Raw genomic sequence first — 13694 nt, forward strand, 5'->3', positions numbered from 1 at the left:
CCGTCTCTCAGATATATTGATTTAATTAGTCCACAACAGGGTCTTTCTTTGATGTTTGCTCTGTCGAGTTCCCACACTGTTAGGCTGCTTCATCGCACAACTTGTTTTATTATTTCCTTTAAGCATCGGTCAAGAGAAATGCATTACGCAACAGAGTTTCTCTTTAAACAAAATTTCGAATGCTATAAGATTTTAATTAAAAAGGCCTGATTTTAAGAATAGCATAAACAAAATCCAACACTTGTTTCTTTCCCTCAAAACCCCTTTTGAGTGTACAGATGTTATTTGTGCCCGTTAATGTGGCAGTATATAGGGGCGCCTGGGTGGCTCAGTCCCTAAGCGTCTGCCTTCGGCTCAGGTCATGATTCCTGGGATCAAGCCCCACATCAGGCTCCCTGCTCAGCGGGAAGCCTGCTTCTCCCTCTCCCACTCCCCCTGCTTGTGTTCCCTCTCTTGTTCTGTCTCTCTGTGTCAAATAAATAAATAAAATCTTAAAAAAAAAAAAGTGGCGGTATATACCTTTTGTTTTCAAAAGATACCTCCTGAAGATTTCCTTATTTCTTGCATTTATTTCATGCTATTTTTTGCGTCTACCAGCATCTTATAATAGCATGATAAAGATGGCACCTCACCCTTTTATAAGATTCATAATAGTATTCTAGACTTAGAAAGTATGGTCACACTGTAACTTCACCCTATCTTTTAAGGAACAAATGAAATTGAACTTTGATTATATCACAGTGTGACTAACAGCTTTACTTTTTTTTTTTTCTTTCCTGGGGTACTTGGCAATAATTTATTGATTTTTAGTCATTTGTTTTGTTAAATCCATAAGGCTGGGTTTTTTTTTTTTTTTTAATCTTCTTAGAATAATGTGTTGAACTTTGTAAACATTCACAAATGTAAAAAGGAAAGAATTGTGAACTTCAGTGTACCAATCATCTTGATTCATAAAGTAGGCTTCATCTGTCCCTTTAATTCCCTCCCCTCCCCCCTGCTGGAGTGCTTTAAAGCAAATCCCAGACTTTATGTCATTTTATCCCATATGGATTTTTCTTTTTTAAATAGCCACAGTGTCATTTCACATTTGACAAAATGAACAGTTATTACTTGATAAAATACAGGCCATATACAGATTTTACCAATTATATTAAAGGTCCCTTCTACTGTCCATTTATTTGAATCAAAATACACATACTTGGTTGTTTGAGATAATTTGCTTTTTATTGATCACATTTTAAAATCCTGATTACCAGTGTCTTGGAAAGGTAGACTCCTTTTTTTTTTTTTAAACCAACAAATAACCACTTTTCCTGTTTCATTGAAAGATAAAGCAAAATGTGCTGTAAGAGCAATTATAAATGAAATATGTAACAGAGCACCTGATGAAAAATTCTCTGCTTTGAATAGAAAAATTTCTTCTTCTCAAGCATTGCTACTCCAGTACCCGGTATTAGTTTTTAGTAAAGCCTTTTGTTTTTGGTAAGATTTAATGAAGATGGTTTGATTTAACTTGTATAAAATAGATCCTTTAAAAAGTGTCTTTACTACCAGTTTGGAACTATACAGATCGATTTTATTGTAAGAAAGCGTGAAAATGCCCAAATTTACAGTTGAGCATACCTGCTTTCTGAGCTGTCTTCTTCCTGTATCCTTGCCTACACCTGAACAGATTATCACCTGCCTTCGTTTCTATGTCTGTGGCTTTGACTTTTTTTGACCTCTAATTAAAGTAAGAAATACATATTTTTTTAAAGATTTTATTTATTCGTTTGAGAGAGAGGGCACAAGCAGAGGGGCAGAGGGAGAGGGAGAAGCAGACTCCTCACTGAGCAGGGAGCCCAACACGGGGCTCCATCCTAGGATCCTGAGATCATGACTTTAGCCAAAGGCAGACGCTTAACCGACTGAGCCACCCACGTGCCCCAGAAATACATTTTTTATATCAAGATCTGATAACCCTGCACACACATGAACACATGTCAAGTAAAAGTTTCTTTTTTTTAAAATTTTTTTAAATTTGCATTTATTCTGCAGAATTTACTCCTGGGCCATAGGTTTTTGTTTCTTCAGTTTCTTCTGGGATATCTTTTCCTTCCGTGTAACCTCCTCTTCTGGTTTAGGAACAATCTGCTCTTTTTCAGTAAGGATCATCCCAATGTGGCAGGGAGAGCTCATGTATGGGTTAATCCGACCATGAGCCCTGTACGTTCTACGCCGCATCTTGGGGGCTTTGTTCACCTGGATGTGCTCAATGACCAGAGAATCAACATCTAAACCCTTAAGTTCAGCATTACTCTCTGCATTTAAGCGTGTGCAGTAAAAATTCAGCGTTCTTCTTGGGCCACCGACCCTGTGTCCAGCCCCACTGTTTGGCCTGGGCACACCTACCAACTCCACCATTGTAGTGACGGAATGACACACTGCTTCTGTAAAGTGACGTTTTTCAGATACTTGGTGGCTTTTCGGATATGCATACCCTTGATAGCCTGGGCAGTTTCACGTGTGTTCTTAAAGTGAACACGAAGATTTGAACCTCTTGATTTACATGATTTCATAGGGTTTTCTGGGTCAAGCGAATAGCAAACCATTTTCAGAGGTCACCTCAGGCCATTTAGGGGAAGAGCAAGTAAAAGTTTCTTGAAGTAGTACTTACACTGTGTTTGAAGTACTGTGATATTTCTATTTCATCTTTTTATTTTATTTTTATTATTTTTTTATTTTTAGAGAGAGAGAAAGAGAGCCAGCATGGCAGAGGGTGAGGGAGAGAGAAACTCTTAAGCAGGCTCCATGCCCAGCGCAGAGCCTGACACGGGGCTTGATCGCATGACCCTGAGATCATGACCTGAGCCTAAATCAAGAGTTAGATGCTTAACCCACTGAGCCATACAGGTGCCCCTCTGTTTCATCTTTTTTAAAAAAAAATGCAGGCCATAACCAATCGAACTGATTCTATGAATTAGTTTGGAAAACACTTGACATAGTGCTTAGAAGCACAAGTTTTATTTACTTGTTTTTAAAATTTGTTTAAATTAATTAACGTATAATGTATTACTAGTTTCAGAGGTAGAGTTCAGTGATTCATCAGTCTTATATAATACCCAGTGCTCATTATATCACGTGCCCTCCTTAATGTCCATCACCCAGCTACCCCATCCTCCCACCCGCCTCCCCTCCAGCAGCCCTCAGTTGGTTTCCAATGATTAAGAGTCTCTTGTGGTTTTTCTCCCTCTCTGATTTTGTCTTGTTTTATTTTTTCCTCTCTTCCTCTATGATCCTCTGTTTTGTTTCTTAAATCCCACATATGAATGAGATCATATGATAATTGTCTTTCTCTGATTGACTTATTTTGCTTAGCCTAATACCCTCTAGCTCCATCCATGTCATTGCAAATGGCAAGATTTCATTTTTTTGTTGTTGTTGTTGGCTGAGTAGTATTCCATTGTATATGTATACCACATCTTTATCCGTTCATCTGTTGATGGACATCTGGGCTCATTCCATAGTTTGGCTATTGTGGACATAGAAGCACAAGGTTTAGCATCGAAGGGATCTAGATTAAAATACCAGCTCTATCAGTTACTAGGAGCACATCCATGGAACTCAGTTTAAATGTGCCTCTTATGTAGTTTTTTAGGAAGTAGTGATTAATGCTAAGGAAAATGTAATTGTACTCAAACTTACCTTAATCAGTTAAGATTCTTTAGATCAATACATACGTTATCCCACATCAGAAAGGCACTCATTCCTTACTTAGACCAGCACTCTATTCTGTGGTTTCCCAGAAGAGATGGCCAGAGTTGCAGAAATTCCTTCTCCCTGCCCACTTTTATGCGACTTCTGCCATGTTGCAGTGTATCTTCGTTAGAGGAATGTTGAAGGGCTTTAACAAAGATATTGCTATGGATGTGAAAAAAACATTTTTTTTTGGTAGATTCTTAATACAGAATGGCTGTCCAGTAAAAGACAAAAATTGGTCCCTTTTGGGAAGGTATGGGTTTTCAGCCTATCTTGAATGATGTGTGCCAAAAATATATTTTGTTTATGTAACATCCACTTAGTAGTTACCATGTACCCAGGACAGTGCTTTATAACACTCCTTTTTAAATCCTAATAAACAACACTATGAGTTAAGCACTACTATTAACTCCCTTTTACAGATGAGGAAACCAAACCAGGTTAATCAACTTGCTCAAGGTCATGTGTGTAGTAAATAACAGGACTGGGATTGAAACTTAGGAAGTCTGGCCCAGACTCAGGGCTCTTAGCCACCATGCTATTGCTTATAACATAACCTCTTATAAAAAAACTACAAATCAGTAAGTTTTTTTTAACTTGAGGTATAACTGACATATAACATTATTTTACTTTTAGGTATATAATGATTTGATATTTGTATGTATTGCAAAATATTCACCATAATAAGTCTAGTTGACATCCATTACCATACATAACAACAAATCTTTTTTCTTGTGATGAGAACTTTTAAGATCTACTCTTAGCAACTTTAAATATATAATGCAGTATTATTAACTATAGTTGCCATGCTGTACATTACATCCCCATGACTTCCATGTTCTGTAACTGGAAGTTTACACCTTTTGACCCCCTTCACCCATTTTTACCACCCCACCCCCTGCCTCTGGTAACCACCAATCTGTTCTCTGAATGTAAGAGAACATTTTTGTTTGTTTGCTTAATGATTAGATGGATGCTAGCCATTTAATCTGTATCCCAAATGAATGAATTTGGATTTTTGAAGTTTAAGAATGCGTCAGGAATTTGTCTCAGAACACTTTCCGGTTTTTCCAGTTAAAATGCATATCTTAGTGGAAAAATAGAATTAGATGAATGGGTTAAATATTTTTGACTTCTGATGAGTGGTTATGAATCAGATTACTTTTACATAAGTTACACTGGACTAGGAGTCAAAATAATGGCTCCAGGTTTTGATTCTCCTGTTTTCTAGAAACATGAATTGGGACAAGTCACCCACTCTCTCTGCCTTTGTTGTCCACCGTCTGTCTATCCTAAATGGTAATGGTTGTTTGGAAGTGCTTTTTAGAAATGTAAGGTGCTTCCTGTTCAAATTATTTACAACAGTTAGATTATCAAGAAGTGGCTAAGTTTGGAAAAATCAGTCTGTTCATTATTCTTTCTTTAGATTTGAAAAAAAAAAAAGATCTCTGTGCATGTGAATTATGCATACAAGCTTAATGTGTTCCCAGTATTTAGTAGAGGGCAAAATAAAATGTAAAGTTCAATGTATACTCTAGAGACTATGTAAAAATTATATATTCCTTTTAAGAAAAGCTGAATGACATTTAAATGACATTTTTCTGTTCTACAGAAACCAAAGGCAAATACCAAAGTAATTTGTAAGCGTTGCAAGGTAATGTTGGGAGAGACCATGTCATCAGGTAAGAATTTCATAATAAAAAAGCCAAAATGATTGCCTTCTTGTTAAAAAGGAGTAGAAGGAGATTTTATAGGAAATCTATATGAAAGGTAACTAATATATGTTGTAGAATTGATGATTTTTAAAATAGAAATCACCTAATATATCATCTAATATGCCAAGAAGTTTGTGTATTTTGACCTTTATAAGTACATAGTATTGCGTTTTAAGCATTAAGAAGTCGGGTCATTTTCAATATTTCATATCCTCTCTGTGGATATAAAGCAATAGTATAAAGTTTGTACCTGGGTCTGTCCTATAGCATAGCGGAGCTTTTTTCTCAGTACAACTCCTCAATCAGAATTGTTGGTTGCTAAAGACGATGAAGAAGTTTTCTTGGCTGCCCTCTGCCTCAGGGCTCTATGTTAGGGCTGGGGGTTGAAATGGAAGAAACCACATTCTGAGTTTTGTACTCTGTTCCTTGTTCTTTTCCCAATCCTGTTCATTATGTTTATGTAAAGTCTGTTATACTACTTTGAAATATAATAAAATCCTGATAATTAAATTGCATCATTATTTAAAGATAAGGTTTAAATAATGGAGAGCTACAATACGCTGCATTAGCTTTGTGGTTGATGAATAATTGTTTTTAATATAATTAACTAGAAGATGTGATTTAAGTGAAGCTAGTGTACCTAAGAGAAGGCAGATGGTCTTTTTGGTTTGTATTTTAAAATTATCAGAATATTGTAAGTAATTAACTTGCTCAGAGTGAACAGAAAAGGAAGAATGAGTAGGGGTAAAGGATGCCACCTTCAACGTCGTTTTGGAGAATGAAAGCAAGTGCTCTAAGCAACAACTTAGAAAATGTTAAGGCTTCTAGTCAAATTAGGTGAATTGATTTTTTTTAAATTCTTTTCTCTTCTCCCTGAAGGCCAGTTAAAATGTCAGTTAAGGAATAAAAAAGATGTACATCCACAGAGAAAGAAAAATGGAGAGGAAGCAACAGTGATGTAAACAAGAGGTATAAGCAGACTCTTTTGGAAGCTGTAAAGCTGAGAGGTGTGGGAACACACTTGACAGTATGGAGGAAGTTGAAGCTTCAGTGTCTGCAGATCATCTGAGTGAGGAGTGAGCCAGTACTCACTGTAGAGCCTCAGAGCTGGTCTGCTCAGAATTTGGAGGCAGCAGGTAACAGGGAAAGCAGTCTGAGACGAGGCACTGGAGGAAGGATGATTAATTCAAAATTTTTATATGGAGCTTAAGACAACTAAGATTCCTCCTCTATTTACAACTTGCTTATACTCTCAAGGCAGGAGATTAGACGACTCTTTTCTTGGAAAATGGAAGAATACCAACCAGAGAAGAGATGTGCAGACACTGATTTGTAAGTGTCTTTCCATAGTAAAATGAGATTCAGCCATCCTACAGTCAACAAGCCTTGTACCTACACCTGAGAGTTTCCTGTCAGCATTTATTACCTTACACTTAAATATGAATGGATTGATGAGAATCAACAAGTATTTGAGCAAACCTCCAACTATAAAAGAGACTGAAGTAAATAAATAATGAGGTAAACAGAATAAAGGCACTGAGAAGAAAGACATGTATAAAACAGAAGAAAATCTTTAACAAAAATAATGTTCTTAAAGAAATGGAATAATATTGCCCCCATAATTCAAAGAATGTAGACTGAAAGATGTGATTGCCTAAAAAACCTAATCATAGGACTAGAGAATAAATTAGGGAACTATCTTCTCTCATAAATCAGAACCAAAATTCAGAGATTGAAAATTGGAAAGGAATTATAGGGAAAAAAATCATCATGTAAATTTCCTGAGGATAGAGATACTGTCTATCTCATTTATCACTGTAACCTCAGCACTAAATATAGTGGGTACCCAGTAAATATTTGTTGAATGAATGAATGAATGGAGACTTTTAGGATATTCAACATCTAGCTAATAGAAATTCTAGAAAGAAAGACTAGAGACAACAGAGTTTAGGAAATTATCAAAGAACAGAAATACTAAAAAAACATCGCAAGGCTATTTTCCAGAGCTAGGGCTTCGGTTTCTCAACTGAAAGGGCCCACTACATGTCCAGTAGGACTAATGGGATGGCAGGGAAGCTACTCAAAGCTGTATCATTGAGTAATTTCTGAACACCAAGGAAGAAGTTTCTGGAGGAAAAAAAGCAAGTAGTATACAAAAGATCAGGAATTAGAATGACACTGAACTCTTAATAGCATTGTTGAAATCTAGAAGATGGTGAAGTAATGCCTTCATAATTTAGAAGGGAAAAGATTCTATCACAGTCAAACTATCAATCAAGTATGAAGATAACACATACAGTTTTGGAAATGCAGTGTCTCAAAACACAGATCTCAAATGTTATATTTTCCTTAGGAATGTACCATAGGATATACCTCACCAAACCTAAGGATTTAACCTTTAGAGAGAAGACATGGGATTTGGGAAACAGATTATCTAACACAGATAAGGGAATCCTAGGGTGAGGGACACACAGGCAGGCCCAGGAAATAAGAGCCTAGATTGAAGCAAAGGAGAGAAGATTGCAATAAACATTTTTTCAGTTACAAGATGAACTGATACATTCTTCAGTTTGTTTGACCAGACATAACAATCTTGAGATAAGCCATTTTATCATATGGAAGGAATTAGCTAAAGGTGCTTGGAAAACTAAACACATGAAAAAGGAAGCAGTTATGCACTGCAGGAAAACAGGCTGAACAAGAAAGGGAACATTTCCATGGTATCATTATAGTCATTATAAGGAACAAGAAGCAAAGGAGAAACTAGAAATTTAAGAGGGAGATTTTGGAAGCAAGAGGCAGGGGGATGGGCTGAGATGATAATTTCTTCACATAGCTCTGGCTGACTGTTAAATGCATACAATAGAGGCCAGAGAGTCCAATAAGAATTAAAAGCTTGGGAGACCTGCACATTTCCCATGTGTTTGATTTCATTTCTCAATCTATACACAATTGGGCAGCAGAAGGTAGGAGCCTTAATGGCTTGAGGTATTTGAGCAAAACCTCTCCCCAGATTTGCTGACAGCTAAACTCTGCAGGTATAGTGAATAGTTTCTAGGGAGCCAGGCTAAGCAAAATAAAACTGAGCAGAAACATTAGTAGCTACATGCTGTGGGAAGACATAGTTCATAGTTTGAGTCCAGGCTAGTTAATTGACTATTATAAACCAACAACCCTTAAAAGAACAAAACAAAATCAGAATAGCAACATTATATTACATACAGTGTCCTACTTCCATTTAGAAATTATTAGACTTGCAAAGAAACAGAAAAGAGTGATTGATACCCAAAAGCAGGACTCAGCAAACAGGTACTGAGTAAGCACGAACATTAGATTTAGTAGACAAAGATGTTAAAGTGGCTATTATAAATATGGCTAAGAATTAAAAGGGGGAAAAAAACTCTTCAGTGAACTAATGGCAAATCTCAACAAATTGGAAACTTGAGAGAGAGAACTATTGGTAATTACAGAGCTGAAAAGTACAGTATCTAAAAAATTCACTAGATCAGCTAAACTACATATTTGTGATGACTGAAGAAAAAATAATCATTGAACTTGAAGGTATATTAATAGAAATTAACCAATGCAAAGAACAGAGAGAAAAAGTCTGAATCAAAATGGACAGGACCTCGGAGATTTGTGGGACAATATCAGATGTTTCAGTTAATGTGTAAATGGAATCTCAGAGGTAAGAAGAAAAAAATAACTCAGGAAAAAGTATCTGTAGAAAACAATGGCTGAAATCTTGGCAAATTTGCTGAAAAATATTAACTCTTAGATTCAAGAATTGCAGTGAAAGGTAGGATAAACACACAGAACACTTCACCAGGCACATTGTAGTTAAACTGATAAAAGCCAAAGATGAAGAGAATCTTGAAAGTACAAGAGAAAAATGGAACATCACATACAGGGACTTCCTGATACAATTAAGGCTGACTTTTTGCAGAAATAGTGAAGACACTAAAATGAGATATTCAAAATTCTGGGGGGGGGGGTGGGGAAGAAAGAAGAAAAAAAACCTGTCGACTAACAATTCTATATCCAGCAAAACTGTCCTTCAAAAATGAAGGCAAAATAAGAGCATTTTCATATAATAGATGGAAGTTATCCATTATTAGCAGATCTTCTCTACAAAAAATGCTAAAGAAAGCTCCTCAGGCTGAAGTGAAAGATACCAAATGGTGATTGGAATCCACAGGAAGGAATGAAGATCAAGATAAATGGAAAATATATGGGTAAATTACCACAAGAGCAAACTCAAAGGTTAGCGCAAAATTGAAGCCACCTTTTCCCTGCAATATGCCACTTCTCTAAAATTATTTTGATTGCTTTGAGAAGTAAGGACATAAAGACTACACAAAAAAGGAACCTAGTGGACGACTCTGCACAAAAATTTGGGACCCTAAAGAGCCATACCCTTACTGTGAATGTGGAATTACGGATAGGTATCAATCCTTTGGCACTTTAAGGAATTTCAAGTCTTAAACTTGGTTAGTCTGTCTTGGACTAGCTATAATAACACCCATATGCCTGGCAAAATCAGATGTAAATCAACTCTGGAGTAAAATACCTTCATTGTAAAACTCACATGCCCACAAATAATTCGTCAAGTACAGTGTTCCCCATACAACCAAAGACAAATAAGCACACAAGTAAACTAGACTTCCTTCAACAAGAACTAACAAAAACAGAAACAACAGAAACAGACTTCTCTTACTAGAATTATCAGATGTAAACTAGAACAATCGTGCTTTTGTCTATTAAACAATATGAGAGACAGGTTTGAAGGTATCAAAAGGCAAAGGAAACAAGAGCAAGCATATTTGGAAAAGATCAACAATAGAATTTCTAAAAAATATGTAACAGAAATTTAGAATTTAATGGATGATTTAATGGCAGATTAGGTACAACTTGGAGAAAGAATTAATGAATAGAAGATAGATGAGAAGAAATATCTGTAATCTAGCACAGAGAGACAAGAAGGCAAAAAATATAGGAGAGAGACATAAAACATACACCGAGAAGAGCTAACATATGCTTTTTGTTTTTTTAGTTTTTATTTGAATTCCACTTAACATATACTGTAATACTAGTTTCAAGTGTACAGTTTAGTGATTCAGCACTTACATAACAACACCTGGTGCTCATTCAATAAGTGTACTCCATAATCCCCATCACCTATTTAACCCATCACCCCACCCACCTCTCCCTGATAACCATCAGTTTGTTCTCTGTAGTTAAGAGTCTGTTTCTTGTTTTTCCTCTCTTTTTTCCTTCTATGATTTTTTTTTTTAAGAGAGAGAGAGAGAGAGAGAGTGGGGTGGGGGTGGGGAAGGGTAGAGGGAGAGGAAGAGAATCTTAAGCAGGCTCCACACCCAGCACCGAGTCAGATTCAGGGCTTGATCTCACAACCCTGAGATCATGACCTGAGCCAAAATCAAGAGTCTGATGCTTAACTGACTGAGCCACCCAGGCGCCCCCATTTGTTTTACTTAAATTTACATATGAGTGAAATCATACGGTATTTGTCTTTGTCTGACTTACTTAGCTCCATCCACATTGTTGTGAATGGCAAGATTTCATTCTTTTTATGGCTGAGTAATAGTCCAGTGTGTGTGTGTGTGTGTGTGTTGTGTGTATGTATATATACACACCACCACTCATCAGTCAATGGACATTTGGGCTCTTTCCATAATTTGGCTATTGTTGATAATGCTGCTATAAACATCAGTGTGCACGTATCACTTTGAATTAGTATTTTTTTTTATTCTTTGGGTAAATACCTAGTAGTGCAATTGCTGAATCATAGGGTAGTTCTATTTTTAACTTTTTGAAGAACCTCCATACTCTAACATATGTTTAGTCAGACTTCTAGAAGGAAAAGAAATATAAGGGAGCATGGCAATATTTGAAGAGACAATTGCTAAGAATTTTACAAAAGTGATGGAAAACAGTAAGCAACAGATTGAGGAGGTCCAATGAATTCTAATTAAATGAGACCCAAGTAAGATAAATAAGTTCATAGCGAGACATACAGAATGATACTGCAAAACAAACAAAAACCAGAAAATCCTAAAAACAATTGAAGAAAAATGACAGATCACTTTCAAAGGAGCAATAATAATGGAAGTTTGAAGGATTGATAGTGTCAATGAGAACAAAGGTTAAAAACTTAACCTAGAGGGCGCCTGGGTGGCTCAGTTGGTTAAGCGACTGCCTTCAGCTCAGGTCATGATCCTGGAGTCCCGGGATCGAGTCCTGCATTGGGCTCCCTGCTCGGCAGGGAGTCTGCTTCTCCCTCTGACCCTCTTCCCTCTCGTGCTCTCTGTCTCTCATGCTCTCTCTCTCAAATAAATAAATAAAATCTTTAAAAAAAAAAATAGTTAACCTAGGATTTTATATGGTGAAAATGTTCTATATGAAAGAATCAAGACAAAGATATTTTCTGACAAAAACTAGAATAATTCATTTCTAGTGGTTTGGTTTTTTATTAAAAGAAATTATACTTGTGGAAGAATAGAATTCTACCTGTAAAGAATAGAAGAAAATGATCCCAGATAGAGGGTCTAAGCTTAAGAAGGATTGGTAAAGACAGTGGTAAATACGTGGAAGAATATTAAGTGGATGCTAACTGCATAAAGCAGTAGTAATACCTTGTAGGATTAAAATAGTAGAATCAAATTATAGTTTAACAGCAGCTGGGATAAAAAGGATCACTTCATAATGTTAAAAGGTTCAATTCTGCATCTAGTAACATGATTTCAAAATAGTAAAATGAAAAATTGAACTTAAAGGAGAAATAGGTAACTTCATCATCATGGCTCTATATATGTAATACTCTGTTAAACTATTGATTTTTTCTGCCTTTTTTTGTGTGTTGAGCAATTGAAAACATTCTCAGAAAATGTACTGAGAATAACTTCCATCTTAATTCAGAATTGTTCGGCACACCATTCTTAATTATTGCATGGAATTCTCTTGCCTAAATGTATAATTGTTTAGCCCAACCATTCTCAATTTTTAGACAATTTGTTTTCAGTTTAATTAATATGAGCATATTTATAGATAAATTTTTATAGACATGAATATTTCATTGAGATAAATTCTTAGGTGTTTAATGATTGGCATCAGAATATTTTTAAGGTCTTCATCAAGTGGCTTTCCAGAAATGTGTCATTTGCAGTTCTGATAGCAATATGTGAACAAGTATACCCATTTCTCCATATCTTCTTCATTGCTGCATTTTGTCATTCACAAATATTTATTTGATGCTAAAGAATATCTCCTTTTAATTTGTATTTCCTTCATTACTAGTGAAAAGAAACATTTTTCATGGATTTCTTAAAAAATTCAGAATGGTTATGTTTATATTCATTTCTGTAAGATACTTAGTTTACTGTTTAAATGCTTCTGTAAACTAAGTAATTAGATAACTAGATTTGTTGGGAATTGTACATTAATAGACTTGGTGAGATTCTGGGAAATACTAATAAGAGGTTTACAGCATCTTTGCATGGGCTTTGGGACACCGTGATTCAAAAGCCTTTTCCAGTGACTCCTAGGTTTAAGACTATAGAAATGGGGAAATCAAATGACTAGTTTCTACATAAGTGGGCTGTGGCTGTAATGTGGCTGATTTTTCTAACCTTTCATGCGTGTGAACAGAGTGTCGTCGTGCCAATATTCACTTGGGGCATGTCTTCTAAAACACCAGGCCCTCCCAAGTCTCAGGATGCTCTCCTTGTAGTCATCAATGTGTTGGTGTCTTACACTAAGTCATTTTGGGAAAATTTTTACAGAATGTGAATTTTACCAGTATGTGTATGAAATACTTAGTTTGGGATGTTGTAATTAGGACCAACATGCCCACCATAAAAATGTTAGTGCAGCAAGGAGATTTTAAGTTTTCTTATTTTTGTTTCTAGAAACCACCAAGTTTTATATAACAGAGATAATTATTCAGCCGTCTGAAAGAAATTTTTCCATCATACCAAGGTACAAACAGCAAATTAAATTTATTCTGTAATTTCAAATGTGGAGAATGATAGGTACAATTGATTATTTGGGAATTCGTTTTTATTTATACCTTTCTTTATTTGGAAAAGAAAAATAAAAACCTTCGAAAAAGGCTTTTAGATAGTTGAACCAAACCACACATATAAAAGACTCGAGGATTCATTTATGGTTTGTTTATTACATAGTGGCATAAATAAATGTGCTCATGATATAAATCTTCTAAAT

The 13694-nt window shown here is 35.7% G+C and overlaps 1 protein-coding gene and 1 pseudogene across 1 annotated transcript in view; one reads left to right on the forward strand and one right to left on the reverse strand.

The window, feature by feature from the left end:
* The window catches only part of UBE3D (ubiquitin protein ligase E3D), an 89161-nt gene that overhangs the window by 26009 nt on the left and 49458 nt on the right, over nt 1-13694 (forward strand). The window contains exons 5-6 of the mRNA XM_021693092.2: nt 5351-5420; nt 13379-13448. Of these exons, the coding sequence (XP_021548767.2) occupies nt 5351-5420; nt 13379-13448 (140 nt within the window). The remainder of the gene's footprint in view (nt 1-5350; nt 5421-13378; nt 13449-13694) is intronic.
* On the reverse strand, nt 2041-2591 carry LOC110583039 (annotated as a pseudogene).

Source organism: Neomonachus schauinslandi, chromosome 8, assembly GCF_002201575.2.
Source record: "Neomonachus schauinslandi chromosome 8, ASM220157v2, whole genome shotgun sequence".
Lineage (NCBI taxonomy): Eukaryota > Metazoa > Chordata > Mammalia > Carnivora > Phocidae > Neomonachus > Neomonachus schauinslandi.